The following is a 17,273-nucleotide window of genomic DNA, read 5'->3' on the forward strand; positions in this document are numbered from 1 at the left end:
AGCAGCTGGAGAGCCACTCAGGCAGGGCTGCAAATCATTGCAGAGCCTGAATAGCCCTTCAGCTTTAAAATGGTAACCCGATAGAGGCAAGTGCACGCGGGGACTGTATCAGTAGTTAAACAACGTTCTTTTATGAAAAGAGCAATATAGCTGTTCACATAACTCATTCATGTAAGTGAGATGCCTTGAGATGTGTGCTTAACGCGTACCTCAAAGGAACTCGGATCAGTTTTGGAGGCTTACCAGTTACTTGTTTTGCTTTAAAGGGCTGACCACACATGGTCTCATCAGCTCCCTTTGCAGGAATCAGAACCACTTCACTCTGTGATATCCCAGGCTCCGTGCAGGGACTCACAGAGGCTCTTTGTTAGCTCAGATACGCTTTTGGCAAAGGCTCTCTCCTCACAGCAACTCTAGAGTTTGAAGTAGCCATGCTATGGTGCAAGACTGCAGGCACACAATACATAGTTAGCATCAGGTCTGCTATTAAATTAAAAAATAATAATCATAGGAAAACTGCAATCTCAGTGGATGAGGAATCTCTGAAGGCTGCAGCTCAATAGTACTCAGGATGGCTGTGCAAAACCTTGACCTAAGTTGGAAAGCACCCAGAAAATACACAGAACTTCCCGGAGGAAATGCTCCTCCTTTTTCCCACGAACGCAGTCCCACTTCCCGCTCACAGCTGCCTCAGTCGGAGCACAGAGGCCGCACACAGCCACCTGGAGCCTCCCAGAGCCTTTGCTTCCTGTAGATTTCTGAACCACTCTACCACGTGCGGTTGCTAAATGAAGCTACAAGTAGAGCAGGCTGTGGCAGGGGCTCTCTCTCACGTGCTGTACATGGTCTCACCTGACAGGGACCAGCATCTCAGCTGCAAATGGTATTTGCTAGAACAGTACAGAAATTAAAGCTTTGCTTTTCTCTTCAAGAGACGGGCCCGGTCGTGCTTTAGCAAAGCTTTAGCACTGACTTTGCTAGCGTAAAAGTCCAGCAAGCGACAAAGAAAAGCCCCCTGGAAACTGCTTAAGGACATCTCTGTCCCTGCGCGTGGTTTCGCCGGCGCGCGGAAGCAGCCAGCAGGGAAATCCCCTCTCCGCGATAGGGATCGGTGACGAAGCGCCGTGCCGCTCACCTGGCGGCCGCGCAGGGACGCAGCTTCTCCCCCCTCGCAGGTACCGAGCAGCGGGGCCGCCCCTGCGGGCCGGGCCGCGGGGAGGCGGCGCACGGCGGCGGCAGGTGCGGGAGGGCGGCGGAGCGGAGCGGAGCTTGGCGGCGGGGCCGGGAGGTGAGCGCGGGCGGCGGAGCGGAGCGGGCGGGGCGGCTGCGGCCGTGGGAAGCTCCGGAGGTCCCCGGAGAGGCGGCGGCGGGAGCGCTGCGAGCCCCTGCCCGACCGTGGCCGGGTCGGTGCGGACGTGGTGTGAACTTCTTTGCTCGTCTGAAATACGAGGTCCGGCGTTAGGCTTCCAGGAGAACCGTTGTACTGAGAGCATCCTCTGCAAGCGATGAACGGGAGCAGAGCTTGGTGTCGGTCAGGCTGTGCTGCTGAGGTGACCTTAACTCATGTGGTTGCATATAACGTAACTGTTTTGCGTATCGTTGCTTAGAATGTTTCCATACAAATATATGGTAACGATTTTGCAGTTTGTAAATTAGGATTTTTCTCGCTGTGCATGTAACTCCTGGGACACAGAACCGCTCTAATGGTAACTTTTGTAAACCTGATGTTGTTTCAAATGTTCGTGCTTACAGAACATGCGTTGCCAAAGGCAGTGCTGTTGGGCAGTTTGAATACAGGTGATGCTGCACCTGCATTGCCTTGCCATCTCCCCATCCTGCCTGTTGGGGGTTTGGAAGTGAAGACCTTCTAGCAGCAAGGGTTGGCCTCTTTACGACTTTTTGAGCATTAACTTGGCAGCCTGCTTCCAAGATTAGGTTTGGAAGTGTGTTTTCTAACAAGTGGCAGACCTTGAGAAATGGAGGTAGGTAGAAAAACAGTAGTTTCATTCAACTATTACAGAATTAAATCTTCATATAAATTAGGTCCAACATTAGGTTATATTTTAAACAGTCTCAAACTGGTATTGCTATAAGTAAATGCCCTTGTGCAATCAAATTGTTCTTTGTGAATTAACATCTAAGCATTGTTATGCCACGCAAGAAATAACTGAAGTACCTAGATCACCTTCTGCAGGTATGCTTCAAGTAGTCAGTCAGAGGTTAGCCAAAGCTTAAGTGGAAATCATCTTGCAACGAATTGGTCTTGTAACTTTCTTTCAGGGTGGAAGCATTCCCAGTGTTACACGTGATGCATTTCTCTAGATAAGCATGGGAAGGTAGTTGTCATGGTCGTTTCTTAAGTTCACACTTCCAGACGGTACAGTTGTGATTGTGCAGAAAGGGAACAAGATGTCAAACAGCAGTGTGCTGGATCAAACTTGTGAAACACCTGGGCATCTAATGATCCTGTGGGCAGCTGCGTTGTAGGGCTAGACATGTGCAGTTCTTACCTTCACACTCTGATCTGTGTAGGCTCAAGTTTTTCTCAGTAACTTTTGCTGAATGCATTAAAGTCTACTTACTGCTGTGGCTTGAGTTTTGTTAGTGTTGATTAGTTAGGTGCCTAAGCTGTCCTGGCATCCACAAGTGAGTGGGGCATTCCTTGACAAATTGTTCTCATAGAGATCAAGTATTTTCAGATGACACTTAAATGATCACTTAAAATACCTGCAGGGGAGTATACCACCATGCCTTTTTCTCCCCCCTCCTTCCTCCTTGCTTCTTATTCCTTAGGTTTTGTCTAGAACTGTTACCAGACATGAAGAGCCAAGTTCTGAATTTGCATCTTACATTTCTCAAGAGTGCTTGACTGTAAACTTGTGTCTTGCTCTGGGCTGGTGATCTCTGACTCCTTCGTTATGAAACCGTTTTGCCTTGTTTTCAATGCAGAATTAGGTGAGCTGTGAGCCTATAATTCTGTGGTTAGGGCATGAAGCCAAGAGTGGGTAATTTTGATTTCTAGACTCTTTTCCATCTGTATGTCACATGTTAAAATTTTTGTGGAATACATGTGGTTGAGCAATATTGAATTTCAAGAAAAATACATGTGTTTTTAAAGTGTCTCTTGCTTCTTCTAAATATGTGTGGAAGTCACATCTACACTATGCCCAAAGGGTATGTTGGACCCCTCTGAAGTCCCATCAGTTCCACTGTCCTTTCCTGCACTTAATTTTGGTGATGAATCCACAGATCTTCCTATGTAATGGAAAGAGAGAATGTTGATGGAATTGTTCAGTCATGTGTGCATAAGCTATTAATTGTGTTGATGAAAAAGTTCTGTCTTCTTTTCTTTCTCCTACTCATGTGGTTCATTCACCTCACTTGTTTGTTCCAGCACTTCTGTGTCTTACCAGCTGATTTTCATTTTCACTCAGCCTGAGTTCGTCTTACTCATAGGTGTTTAAGTTTTGGATTTACTTTACCCCAGAGCAGTGAGTTGGCTCTGGAGAGGACTGTCCTGCTCTGGCTGCCTGTTTTCTCAGTGGTGTATTCTCACTCCACTCTTGTGCAATCAAGTATTGGAAAACTTTTTTTTCTTATATTTTTAAGCATATTTGTTTATTCTGTTGGTTTATGTTTCCATCTAATCGGTTAACTGGGCCAGCTCTTCAAGCAGCTGTGTATTTATTGGATCCAGCATGAATGGTTGTTGGCATGGGAAAGCAGAACTGCCCTTCTCAGTAACAGCCAACAGCCCCTTTACCATCCCCATGTGTGGTATTGCATTTATTGTGGTGCATATCCAAACCCACCGTTCCCTTGTTCAGTGTGTTTTTTTGCTTTTTAATTTTGTAAAATAACTATTTTGTTTACTCTGAATTGGCATCTCCTTAAATCTAGTAAATATTCTCTCTCTAGTCCAAGTAGGACAGCACCCAGTGTCTGTCAGCAGAGAGCTTAAGATCTCATCTCTTTGAAGTGAAGTGCAAAGTGAGCTTTGACTTCAGGTAGGAAAAGCTGAGTTTAGGCTAAGCTGTGTTGTCATTCTGGTTAGAAATACAATTTGGCCTTCTGAAAAATTCTCTGTATGGAGAAAAAATTCTTTTGATCCCTTTTGGCAGAAGGGATAAATCTTCAGGCATAAACTGAAGAGCCTTGTCTGCGAAGAGGTTCAAATCTCAGATTTGGTTTCAACTTATCTGTATTGCATCATATCCTTTAATCACGTTAATACATCAAGCCATGCAGAATTACCAAGGACACTTCTTTGAAGCTTAGTATGAGTGAATGTTTGCTTGCCTGTCATCACAGCTGAAGTTTACATTAATTCAGCATTAAAAAAACCCACAAAACTATGTCAGAAATCCGATGCTTCTATTTCCTGTAAATTGTTCCCTGGTGATTCTGTTTCAAAGTTTTGTTTCTTGGTTACCTAATAGCCACACTTAAACTGGAAGGGACATATCATTCAGCCCTAAACTAACCTCTCTGTTGTGTGAGGAGTTCTTGTGGTCATGGCAATGAGCTTTGGATCTGGGCTTGAGAGCAAGAACTAGAGAGGTGGCATTGACGATTAAAACAGCTTCAATGTCTAAGAAAGCAATCCAGAAAGACCATACCCAAGTGGCCTCAAAACCTGTTAGGTACTTAAACTGTTTTGACTCCTCAGCTTGGGAGTCTGAAAATTACATGTGGGCTTGGATGGTGAGCTGGAGCACAGGGGAGCAGGTGCCTCACTCCCTGCCTGGTGCTGCAAGGTGGAGGGAGGCCTGACCCCAGAGGTCTCATAGGCCTGGTGTCCACTGGGTTCATTGGTGCGCACAAATAGTTTCATGGTTTCATCTGAAGCATAGAAAGGAGGAAGGCTGCTTGCCTCTGTACCTCCAGACCAAGGGGGTAGAGGTGGCCCTCTGACCGCTGTTTATTGAAGCTGGGTCTGTGTGCATGGTTGGACAGTTCACACAGCCAGAAGATGGCCAAATTCTCGACCAGAGTTTGGCAGGGAAAGGGGACTGAGACAGGCTCTCTGCCAAATTCAGACAGCAAATCTATTTTGTTACAGCCTTCCCTACAAGGGAAGAAGGTTTTAAAGGTAGCTGTACCTATCAGTGATTCCGTGGTTCACAATGAACTGGTACAAAAACAAATGGAAGGGCACTGTATTTAGGATAAAGCTGCTAGATGACAACAAATCATTTTCAAGACCATATTCAATTCCCTGTAGAGGAGAATTCAAATGTTTTTACCTTTTTTTCCAATTTATTTTTGAAAAATGGGATTGACAGCTCTTTAATTTTCAGTTCGAGTTCACTCTCTGCTCAGCAGTGAGTGGAATCGCTAAAAATCTTCCTTCTGTAAACCTTGACCAAACCCGGAACATCTCCCTGTGAATCATCCTAGCTTTTGTTCAGCTCAGTGGTGTGTTTACTTCCAGATCTAGTTTCATCAATGTGTGAAGTGATAGGTTAGAATCTCTTGTGAAGGGTGTTGATTTGAACTCAAGAACATAAAAAAATGTACATTCATGGTGTAGCCATTGTGCACTTTGTCTTGAGAGAGGGAAAGGTAATGTTGCCAGCTCATGCTCTTGGGACCTCTGTACCCATGAAACAGGGTGGGCCCCAGTGCCTTGCCCCGTCATTGTAGCAGCATTTGTCCAATAATAAGTGCGATATTAGATACTCCCATAAAATCACAACAGCTCTGATTTCTGATTGGCTTCTTCCAATGTCTATGTGAAATTATTCTAAAATACCTCCCTTATGCAGAGCCTGGATACCATTCATCTTCCTGGGCAGCTGCCAACTACTCCATCCTTTTCACATCTCTCGAGTGAAACTGCTGGGGCTGTTAAAAGTCACTGTGGGCCACTGGTGTGGGTGGCTTTAAAACAAAACAAAACAAAAAAACATTTATAAAGACAGGATCCTCCTGGACTTTTGAGTGTGGTTAGGCAGCCTGTGCTCAGTACATGTGCCCTGTAGAGCCATACCCCCCAGTCTGGTTTGGATTTGAACTACAGTCCATTCGCATTTCCTCTTCTCTCATCATCCATTTAAACTGTTTCCATGTATGGTATGTATTAGAGTCCTCTGTTTCCTTTCTTCATCCAGCCATAGCATTTTAATCTTGATTTATACCATTTACATATTTCCTTCCTCTCACCATATTGTTGTAACTGGTTAAAGGCTGTGACAACGAGGAGCAGAAGTATTGAACAGGGAATTTCCATCACGTGGAAGCTCCGTAAGTTCAATTTTTTGTTTTCATCATGAAACAGGATAATAATTATACACAACAAAACTATCACATAACCAATGTAAAATAGCATATGAAAAACTGCTTGATCTAAAACAAAGTACTGGATATGTGTGTGCAGTTATATATAAAGAAATATTCCACCTTGATTCTTGTAGGTCAGCAGCGTTCCCCTAAAATAGTGTTAGTGGTAAAGATACAGTATTTTTTTCCATGTGAGATTGTTTGGATTTTCTTCATTTTTCATATGTACAGTAGGAGCTATTTTTCATTAGTTGTCTGGATACTGTATGTCTATCCATGTTTTTTCCATGTGATGCTGTGGTAATGGCAGATGGCTGAGACTTTCTGGATGCCATTCAGTGTTACATTAATCTGGTATCTGAAGGCTATCATTTCACAGCTAGACAAGCTTAACCATACTAGGGAACCCCAGTGCACAGACAGATGCTCTTGCCTAAGTACCTTCTTCTTGGCTGTCCTGTTGAGGAAAAAAAAATGCATCCAGATGTTTCCAGTTCTCTTTGGTATCAAGGCTATGAGGGGGACTGCTGACAGCTCTATTTTTATTGCTTTCTGGCATTACTGCAGGAGAAGATATTGGATTAAAAACTGACACAGAATACATAAAGTCTTGAGCATTAAGTTAGATTATAAAGTAACCATTGGTGATTGTCATGACTTTTTCCTAATCTGCTTAGAGCAGAGAACTTATCTTGAATTAAATTCTTTCCGTGTTCTTGTAAAAGCCAAGTTCTTTTTTTTTAACAGAGATTTCAGTCTCTCCATTTTCTTTTCTTGTGTCCTGATTTCAACTCTTGTTTTGCTGTTTTCCATCTGAGTCCAAAATGATCTGCAGTCCAACATAATGGATTTATTCCTTCATGTTTACTGCCCCAATACATACCATATTGTACATATCTGTCCAAGTCAGTGAATTTATCTACAGTTCACAGGAACAGTATTGTCAGTTCAGTAATTGGATGAACTGGTTGCTTGCCTAATGCAGCATTAGGAAGAAATACTATCTCTATCAACTTTTACAGACCAGTGCATAGGGGATTCAGCATATTAAAATTCCAAGTTTTAACCTTTATCATGGGATAGATTTAAAACATTCTCTTCTTAATTCAAACATAAATCTCTCATGAGAAAAATTGGCTCAGTGTTATGAAAACTGTGCTTTTGGCCCTTGTAAGTGCTATTATTAATCTTCAGCATAACTGGGTCAGACTTGGATTGAGTCTGCACTTAAGAGCTGCAGGTGCAAGGCTATAATGCTGAGAGTCAGTGTGTCCCTGGGGGCCGTGTGAGAGGAGCGACTTCTGATCGTGTGCTCCTGCCAGCCCTTGTTTCTCTTCTCCAAGGGGTGTCTAAAGAGCAGAGGCAATTGTTCCTGTAGCGCAATAGCTCAGGCACGCACCTGCTCAGCTGTATTTTTCTTCAGGGAAGTAGGCAATAGCAATTATTTCCGCTTCATGACTTACTCTCAGTTTGGTGGTCTGGGCTAGGGCTGTGGATGCACTGAAGGCTTTTTGGCCTCCCCCAGCCTGAAGCCCTTGGAAGAAGCAGCTGCCGAGCTCAAGGAGACCACAGCTAGATTGCACAAGTGCTCTTCCTGCAGAGTTCAGCTCAGGGCCTGCATGAAGGGAGGCGTGAATTAGATCATCTCCTTCAGGGCAGAAAAGCTGAAGGGAGATGGGATAGTCACAGTGGAACAAGGCACATCTTTCACAACTGCACGTAGGAAGACGTGGCTGTTCCATGAGAAGTTTCTGCCCTGGTTCACTTATGGACATTTTCAGCATGAGAACCTATAAAGCCAGTGGGACTGCAGTATGTGCTTCTTCATTGGTGGCGACAAAAGCTTAGCTAAGAATTTACTTCTGAGGTAGTGTTCTTTGCCTCAGGAGAAGCAAGTTCCAGGTGAATAAGTCATGTTTTTGTGTAGTTGTCACATCCTGACTGCTAGTGGTGAAATGCTGAGGACTTCTGCTCGATGGCAAGGGTTTTAAGCCTTACATGTAATTGTTATCTCTAGGAGAGCCCAACACGATGCTGTGGCAGGCATCAGGGGTACAGGACATACTCTCTGTAGTCTCCCTCCACTTGGTTGGAATCCAATTAGTGTGCAGACCTGGGGGGCCACTCACAGCTTGTGTTCTCAGTACAATGCTTTGGGAATGAGAGCAATCTTCTTGCAAGTGTTACTTAGTGAAAATATTTTCACCTTAGATTATATTGATACTATTGAATCTGAGCTGTACAGTTCAGCTGTAGTATCAGCCTGGAAAAACGAGGTTAGAGAAGTAGGATAACATATTGAGAAGAAATAGCAAATTTGAATGATGTAAAGCAGCCTTAAATTTGTATCTGTGATTTGCCTTGGTCTACTTAGATTACTAAAGAGAAAGATCAGAGAAGATTAGATTCCAATATTTTAAAGCCTAAAAGTTTTTGTGCATTTCCATGAGTTAAAGTTAGAAATGGAGGAGAAGGAAGCCCTGTAGGTGTGTTCACACACCCACTAGTTACTGCAGATATCACTGTTAGAGGGTTATCCTAAAATGGGCGTAGATATGAGCTTCTTATCATGCACCTTGTACGTGTGTGTTGGCATGATATTATTTACTTTTTCTCTCCTCCCGGACAGCATACTACTGCCAAGGTTTATGATGAGCAACAACAAAAGCGTGTGCCCTGTCTTCTTGCACTTTCAAACCTTCTTGAAATGCCTCTGTGTCCTCTGTGGACATGTCAGATCAGACTTGCTTATTATCACCCCCTCCTAAAAAAAAATATTTTTTCAACTTTGTCAGGCATATGCTTGTGCTGCATACCTGCATAGGTGTGTGTGTGCACCATCCTTACTCACACAGTAGCAAAGTACCTGGAGCAAATTTCAGAGAACTATTTAAGCAGTTTTACTATGTTTTATCAGTGTTCACCTGTTTCTGGACATGTTGACCCTAAACCCTCTTCAAATGAAGAGCCCTGCACAGACCAGCAAACAGCTGCCAGACCTTATCCTCCAGCAACAAAACTACTACACAAACTGGCCCTGGAAGTTAAACCATTTGTAGAATGTAAGCCACCAGAGTCCATCTGGCCTGCAGCAGAACCAGCTGTTGCTGTGCTCTGTTTCTTTAATAATCTGGAGACTTGCAGTGGTGTCATTAAGCTCTTTGAAGGGATTTTGCGATTGGGATTGACTGCATCTCATGGGTCTGAAACACAGACAGGCAAGGAGGTAGCAGAAATGTGGTGTTTGGCTGGGGTGTGAAACTGCAAGCCTGAGCTTGCTTTCTCCATGGGAAGTTCCTCAGCTGCTGTTCCTTTGGGGCTACTGGAGCTGCAGACACTTATGTCATTCGAGGATCCGTCCTGGTTGTGTAATAGCAACTGCTCATCCCTATTTCCGGACATTTTCTTTTACACCTCTTGCTTTGTGAGGACTTAAAGCTACTAGAAATAATGCTATGAAGTGTTTCTGGAACACAGACCTGAGAATGTGTTTTATATGTTTATGGCTGGCAATAAATCTCATAATGATTGAAGTCTCTGGTTTAGCCAGCTTTCCCAGTTTGAGATCAGATATTTCACCTTTGTTTCTGTTGCATAGCTCTAAATATGTTACCTGATCAGCAGGGCTCTGACTAAATGCAGCCTGCAAACTTGCTGCAAAATGTACCCCTTCATCATAAGGCAGCAACAATCTGACATTTCTTTTCAGACTTTCAGCTTTTAATATTTTTAATATTTTTAATATAGCACTGATCCATTTTCTATTATGGTCTTGTTATTTAATGAGTTGTTGAAAATATTTGCCTTCTTCTCCAAACATTTCTATCTTGTAGTCATTCTGGTGGCATCTGGAACTGAAGTTTTCAGTACTGTTTATCTGATTTAGCTCATTCAAAACTTCTATCAGAGGAATCTGGAAATCGTTAAGATAATTTATGTTCTCCATCTAAACCCATTAAAGTAATACTGACTCTAATTCTCTGGACTCTTGTGTATGTGTGTGGTTTGCTTTTAAACATTGTTTCCAGTATGTTCCAATAATATTGGCTTTCTACATTAGTGTGGAAGGACGATTGCTGAGTTAAATTTGATCATCTTATTTTGGCTTCATATTGGGGAGAGAGAAATGAAAACACTGAAATAAGAGTGAAGAACACCAACAGAGAGAACCTGAGACAATAATGAGATCTGGGTGCAGTGCCTTCTGCTGCAAGGGATTTGATTTCTACACTTCTTTATTTTTTTTGCCTGAAAATTAGGGATCATTCTCCTTTTCATCATGTCCTTTTCTTGGTCTGGTATCCTCAAAATGAACAAAATATTTGGTGTAAATGTACTAGCAAAAACTGACCCCAAGACTTAGAGTCAGGATCACAGAGTCCCAACTCCTTGTTAAGGATGACATTGGCAGGAGGTTGGTACTTCTCTGGACAAACCTAATACGTGTCTCCACAGTTCTGGTTTATTTGGTACGTTTATTCCCACACGGGTGTACATTAGTACAACCATTTAACAACTCTAAAGTGTTACACTGAAGATTTTTGGGTAGCTGACATTAGCAAAAGGTTCTGGCATATGGGAGGCATCTAACCTTTGATAGAAGTGTTTCTGTCTAGATCAGTATTCGTTTAATCTTCTGCAAGACTTCTGTTCATTTTGGGTTAATAAAGAGAGAATCTGTTACATTTCTGTCCAAACAGTGTTTCATTCTGAACTTTCTTTTCCAAATATTTAATCTCAAAGGGAATTGGAAACTGTATCTGTACACTTTACCATTGGTTACTGGTGTCACCCACCTACAAAGCAGTAATCTGGAAACAGCAATATCACAGTGTACTGTTCTGTTACAAGAGGCAGTGGTGAACTGCTTGTATGTTTGGCTAAAGATAGAAAGAAAGGTATGAATGTTACCTTGCTTTTCTATGGGGAGAGGAGGGGAATATTATGGTCTAAGAATCACAACTTTTTTTTTTTTAATGCAATTCTATATCTTTTGTACGAACTCTTAGATCAACAACAATGATATCAACTTTCTTTCTAAATAAAGCATTCACTCAGTGATGGAAAGGTAACCGCTTGTGAATGATGATTTGCATTTATTTGCTGGCTTACGTGAATGACTGTAGCTACGTAATTCTGGGGAAAGAAAGTAGTACAGTGACCTGAACTTTCTCTGATGTAAACAACTAATTTTTCCTTTTTATGTAGCTGGAGAGCTGGGTGGTTACTGACATTTGCTTCCTTCACTACCAGTAGTCAGGGTATTTTGAGATAAAAGATTGTTTTCCCAGAGCAAACTGCTGCCGAAGCTTAGATACTATTGTTACAAAGCTGAGAGCAAATGCAGCAGCTGTTTCAGCCTAGTTTAAACATGATGAAGGAGAGTAAAGCATATTAACTCCAGCTGTGCATTGATAACAGCTGGGAAGGGAAATCACTGCATGGGAACCTGAAAGCAAACCTTGAAATCTGTAGCATTGGTAACTATTGTGAGAGCACTTCAGAGGGAGGAGCAGCTGTCTTTAGGAATGTGGAGAATTTCAAGAGATTCTTGTGCCTCTTTTCATGTAAAGATGCAGCAGACTCTGTGCTTGGTGGTGTCACCTCTGCAGGTTTGCAATGCTAATAAATTTACTTTCCAAAATAACATGTACCAGTATTCCTCAAGCTTCTCAGGTTTTTCTGTTCAAGTCACTTGCGTCTTGTTCATTTTGGTCTGCTGAACACAAAGAGCAGCATACAATTAAAGGAAGTAATTAAGAATAATTCTGGAAATAGTTATGTATTTACAATAACAAAACTTCATTGTATTTCAAACTTGTATTTTAAAGATAGCAAGTTAGTTCAGGCCTTACGCACGAAGCCACATGCTCTCAGTGACCTTTCATAACCCACAGCTTAAAATACACATAGCAATTCTGAGGCATACTGGTAGGGTGCCAGAGAATGGTCAGTAGATTTTGCTGTGCTTGGTCATTATTTTCAAATTGACGTATCTGTTGATAACATTGGGTTGCACCTATCCAAGGGGATAAGTGATGTTAAGATAGGAAAGCATGTTTACTAAGGTAGATGAAGTGTCTATAGATTAATGTCTTCATTTGACATCCATATAAATCTGGGAAGGGGAAGAGATGACTTACTGAAAGAAAAGGTTTTGGTTGATACTTTAGACATGACTATTATTTCTGTTTATCAGTGTTTCTGTGGTTTCCTAGCTGTTTTCTAATATGCATGCAAACAAAATTCACTGTTCAAACTGTTCAAGCTACAGATGGGAATAGCTTCTATGCTGAAGCATGGATTCACTCATTTTCTGTGACCAAGATAACAAAGGAAACCCATTCGTTTTTGTGTAGCTGTCATCTTCTTTCTTTGCTATCTCCTCCTTTTTCTTTCTTGCTATTTTTTTCCCCATCCCTGCAGCTTGCATTCATGGTGTCTTTTTCTAACCTTCATGGAGCTAGAATCGTATCTTGGGTATGTTCTACGAAGAACCTTGTGTACTTTAGGTACATATAAAATGACTAGACATGTCCAAAATTTTGGACAGGAGGCAACACAACTGTCTGTGTCCCTCTGAAAAGAGAACATAAGCATATGAATAAAGACACTTAAATGAGGCCAGTTACTATTGTCATAAAGTTATTTTAATGTTAACCAGCTGTTATGAACTTGATCTCATTCTTTGGTAGAGTGCAGGCCTCTCATTTTGCTGGAAGCCAGTTTTCTCTATTTCTGTACACAAAGCAGACAATAATATAATAAAACAGGTCTTTGGTTTCATGTGTACACAATTATGAGAAAGCAGTAGTTCCTCAAAGAATTGTCAAAATAACAATCTTGGTATCATTTATGAAGAGTACTTTCAAATGTAAAATACAGAGTGCGCAGACTCAAGGATGTAAATGTGTGTGTATGTTATGATCCTACATGAGTGACAGAGAATAAGAAATGCGATTAAGGGAAACAAACTAAAAAATGCATCCTACAAATAACTTGCCAATGCATATCAAAACAGATATAGAGCTGAGTGAATTCCAAAGCCCAGTGGCCAACACAAATGTGAGAAGAATTTAGTGTTCCTGAATGCTTTGATGTTTTTATGACTGACGTAACTCTTGTTGACCCAGGGACTAAGTGCAACTAAAAATCACATATTTAATGTTGCATTTTAATTTAAATTGTTCCAATCTTATATACTTTCCTTTACTGTGTTTTTCAGGTTTGATAGCTGCAGTTGATCCTTGATCCCCTTAGTTGCAGCACTGAAAACAATGGCGAATGAATACATTAAAAACTGCTGTAAATGGTGTTTTTATGTGGAAAAAGAAAAAAAGAATTGTGAGTTTCAACATAATCATGTTTACTAAAGGTTTTGCTATTCTGGCCTCATTAATTATGAGATTTCCCATTAGTAAAATGACTTTGTAACCCTTGATAAACTTGAATTATTTTACATATCCCAAATTCTTTCTGTTCCTCCACTTGGAAATTGGACACGTGCCTGTTAGTGTTATAAATTGGAATTGGAACTGAAAAATAACTTGTCTGAAGTCTGCTCTTTGCCTGGAATGCTGTCCAAAAATAAAAAATAAAAATCCCAGCCTAAGGTCACCTAAAGGTCTTATACCTTGCAAACTGTCCAAAAGTGAACCCTTGTTCTGTTTTTTGTTTTGCTTGTTTTTTTTTCCTCCAGGATGTTATTTGGTGTCTTAGTTGTTTGCACAGTTGTTCTATGATACAAGTGTATAGAATACCTCTTGTAAAATTGACTTAAGGGCAAGTTAGCTATAAATATACAGCCTCAAGCAGCAGAATTTGTATTAGTACAGACATGAGGATAAATGTCTTTTCCAGGTACACATCCTGAATGCTAGTAAAACTGAATGCGAGCAAAGTAATATATCAAGTGCAGATTCTATTAAATAAAAGAGATCTGTTCAGACTATTGTTCCAAACTTAATGCACATGTAGACTGTCTGTTTTTCTTGCTCTTCATTTTTAGCAGTTTCCATGGTGCAGGAATCTGAAGCTGTACCCGCAAGCAAGCCAACTATTGTAGAGCAACCTCCATTGTCTTCTGTGTCAGTGAAGCGTCAAGTTGGCTGTTCAGAGGATTATCTGCTTTCTAAACTACCCTTGGATGGGCAGGAGGTACCATTTGTGGTACCACCATTCAAACTGGCTTATGTGCAGCCAAAAAGCCTTCCTAGTACATCACATGGTGGAGGAATTCAAGGTAAAATATAAACTATTACTGAAACAGTATGGGTTTCTGTTGGAAAAAGGTGAACAAAAATGATGGTACTTCTTTAGGTATGTTAACCAGTGTCACTTTCTAATCAAAGCTGAAGAAACTTTATTTTAGCAAGAGAAATTCCTTACTTTGCATATTAAAATAAAACAATCTCTCCCTGCCCTTCTCTCCCTTCCTATATATTAATTGTATTTACTGTTTAGCTTCCAGAAATTTGGGGGAGGGCTGCAGGAGTATGTATTTTTGTTTAATCTAGTCTGTCAGTTGACTTGGAAATAGTTGTTTAGTACTTGCTGCTCCTTGAAAGTTGTCAAGTACTCCTACTGAAAGCATGTATCTGTAAAACTTCTCTAGAAGCTAGTTCTTGTGACTTTTCTCTCTGTATATCCAGAGAGCTTTTGGGAAGTATGTCATTCCAGTGTGAATCTCTGTGATCCTGCATGGATGAAATTAAAAGTGTGGATTGCACGCTAGTGCTTGTGCTCAAAGTAATGGAAGACATTGAAGAATCCAAAGCTCTAGTAAAGAATTTATTGAAGTCAAGGAAAGACCTAACGTATTACAGCATCCAGATCACTTAAGAAGAGTGATCTGGCTTTTGTGTTTATTATGTCAATACTTTTATCATACAAACACATCTTCCTTTTCAAATTTCACCAATAGGAAGCATGTGGTACAATTTGGAGGAAGGTTTTAAGACCTTCCTTGTCTTTGAGCCCGATCCCCTTCAGGTTTCCCTGCAGATAGCCAGCAGAAGCAAGTTGCTCTCTGCCTTCCACCTAGCAGAGCTGGGCTGCTGCACAGAGGAATTGCGTTATATACAGTGGCTGCTCTGAAAGCAAATGCCTTCTGTTTTATTACGTTGATCCACAACGTCAGAGGAGGATGTTGCTAGTATACCAGTAGAGGCTGAACCTCCCAACCAGTATTCTATTACATTTTGTTACTGTGTGACAGATGGCAGCAGAGGGGCAATCAAACAAAATGTGGTCTGACATGCAAGCGATTATGAAGCAAAGGTGTGTCACTGAATGTGCTTTATTGAGTAGTGTTATCGTGTTCTTTGTATCTGTTGTAGTTTCTGTGGAAATAAGTAGGAGGCATCACTTTTGGAGCAACCTATGTATACAGTCTTCAGTAGCTAGTTCTTGTAAGGAGTACTTGAACAAGGTATGGGAATGCAGGATATGCTGCTGGTGAAACCCTTTTTTCACAGGGTTTGCATTCAGACTCTGTCTTACTTGGTCCTTAGTATACTGTACAAAAAGGGCTCTGAGGTACCAGAGTTTTCCAGTGAGAAGGAAGAGGGAAGATGTGTTTAATAACCTCTATATAAATGTTTTTTTGGTTCGTGCTGTTCTTCAGGCTCTTGTAAACCAGTGACTTGTCTTCATTGGGAGTTATGTATCATCATTTCTGAAGGACCTAGTGAGCAGAGCGGCCCTTAGGCTATAAAGTCAGAAGCTAATCTGGCAGGATGGCTAGGCAGTTTGTAATTGCTTTTCTTGAGCAAATATTTTAAATTCTTGCATAAATATTTGAAAAGTGGATCTTACGTCAAGTAGGCAGCTTCCATTTCCTTTTAAAAAATAGGTATTCATATTTGGAAATACAACTCCTTAAGACTCACTAAAGCTATGTTTAAAAATGCAAAGTTTACTAAAAAGTAGGGAGATTTACTAAATACAGGGAAGTGTGTTGTCATTCCTTTTGTACATTCGTCAAAGCACTAGCATATTAAAAAAATATATACATTTAGAGTATTTGTTTCTTAGACCATTGTTAAACATCCATAGAAGCCCAAGTTCTAATCTCAGTTCCACTCCATTTTCTTTGCATGTCTGACCATTTTCCTTTATTGAAACAGGACATGCTCAGAGTAAGGTCTTGGCATCCTTTCTGAAAGCAATTAACTTCTGGCAGGACTTCTCAATATTCACTGCAGCATGTCTCATGCTCTCACAAAAGTAAGTTAGCAGAAGGGAGAGTGCTCTTGGGCCAGAATAGTGATTTTACTGTCACCTATTGTATAGCTATTCTTTACAGCTTCATTTTAAAAGTTTAGTCTAACTTAGGTTCTGCTCAAGGCCATTGTACTTGAATTCTGTACTTGAATTCTTCACTTATCAACTCTCATGTTCCATCTCCCTGTTTTAGTTCTGTTTAACTTTACTACCACCTGGAAGAAAGGTGGTTATTGTGGCTGTACGTACACAGTAGTATTTTGCCTCTCATGGCGTAACATCTGCAGAATTGAAGGCACTTTATGTTAGGGTAAAGAGCTATTTCATAAGTAGGCTGAAATCTGGGGAGGTGAACTGAAGGAAGCAGGTGTCAGAGCTTGGCAGAGTCCAGGTCACACCTTCTCCTTTCTCTACTGGACTGTTACACAAGGCTTCTTTCAACTTCAGGTAAAAGGAAGGACTACAGCAATGTTCTTTACTGTTCTGCCGACCAGGAAGTGTGTATCCTCTGAAAAAATTGTGAAGGAGAGAAAAGTAGGGCAGCTGTGCCGTAATGGACTAAGCAAACGGCTGGGATTCAAGCTTGAGACTCAAGTCTGTCTCCTTGTGTCTCAGCCGACAGTTCAAGTCATTTCACTGATTACAGTCACAAGTTGTGTTGACTTTCCATATAAGAACCTCTTGAAGGTCTGGGGGCTTGTTAGTTAAGTGGGAGTAACCTGGGATCACTTAGCCAAATCAGTTAGAGATTTTCTTTATGCACAGCC

At 41.2% G+C, this 17,273-nt stretch overlaps 1 protein-coding gene across 8 annotated transcripts in view; it reads left to right on the top strand.

The window, feature by feature from the left end:
• Nucleotides 1-706: 706 nt before the first annotated feature.
• TC2N (tandem C2 domains, nuclear) overlaps nt 707-17,273 on the top strand; it is a 28,870-nt gene continuing 12,303 nt past the window's right edge. The window contains exons 1-4 of one of the 8 annotated variants that reach the window (XM_065751193.1): nt 1,014-1,288; nt 1,753-1,982; nt 13,508-13,630; nt 14,294-14,524. In XM_065751193.1, the coding sequence (XP_065607265.1) occupies nt 13,567-13,630; nt 14,294-14,524 (295 nt within the window). In that variant the 5' untranslated portion in view covers nt 1,014-1,288; nt 1,753-1,982; nt 13,508-13,566. Of the gene's footprint in view, nt 801-1,013; nt 1,289-1,326; nt 1,551-1,752; nt 1,983-12,809; nt 13,631-14,290; nt 14,525-17,273 lie in introns of those variants that run through there. The other 7 variants (XM_065751150.1, XM_065751185.1, XM_065751168.1 and 4 more) reach the window with 7 other exon arrangements.

The sequence above is a fragment of the Cyrtonyx montezumae genome, unplaced genomic scaffold, assembly GCF_038088225.1.
Source record: "Cyrtonyx montezumae isolate F1298 unplaced genomic scaffold, pur_monq_1.0 scaffold_10, whole genome shotgun sequence".
NCBI classification, from domain to species: Eukaryota; Metazoa; Chordata; class Aves; order Galliformes; family Odontophoridae; genus Cyrtonyx; species Cyrtonyx montezumae.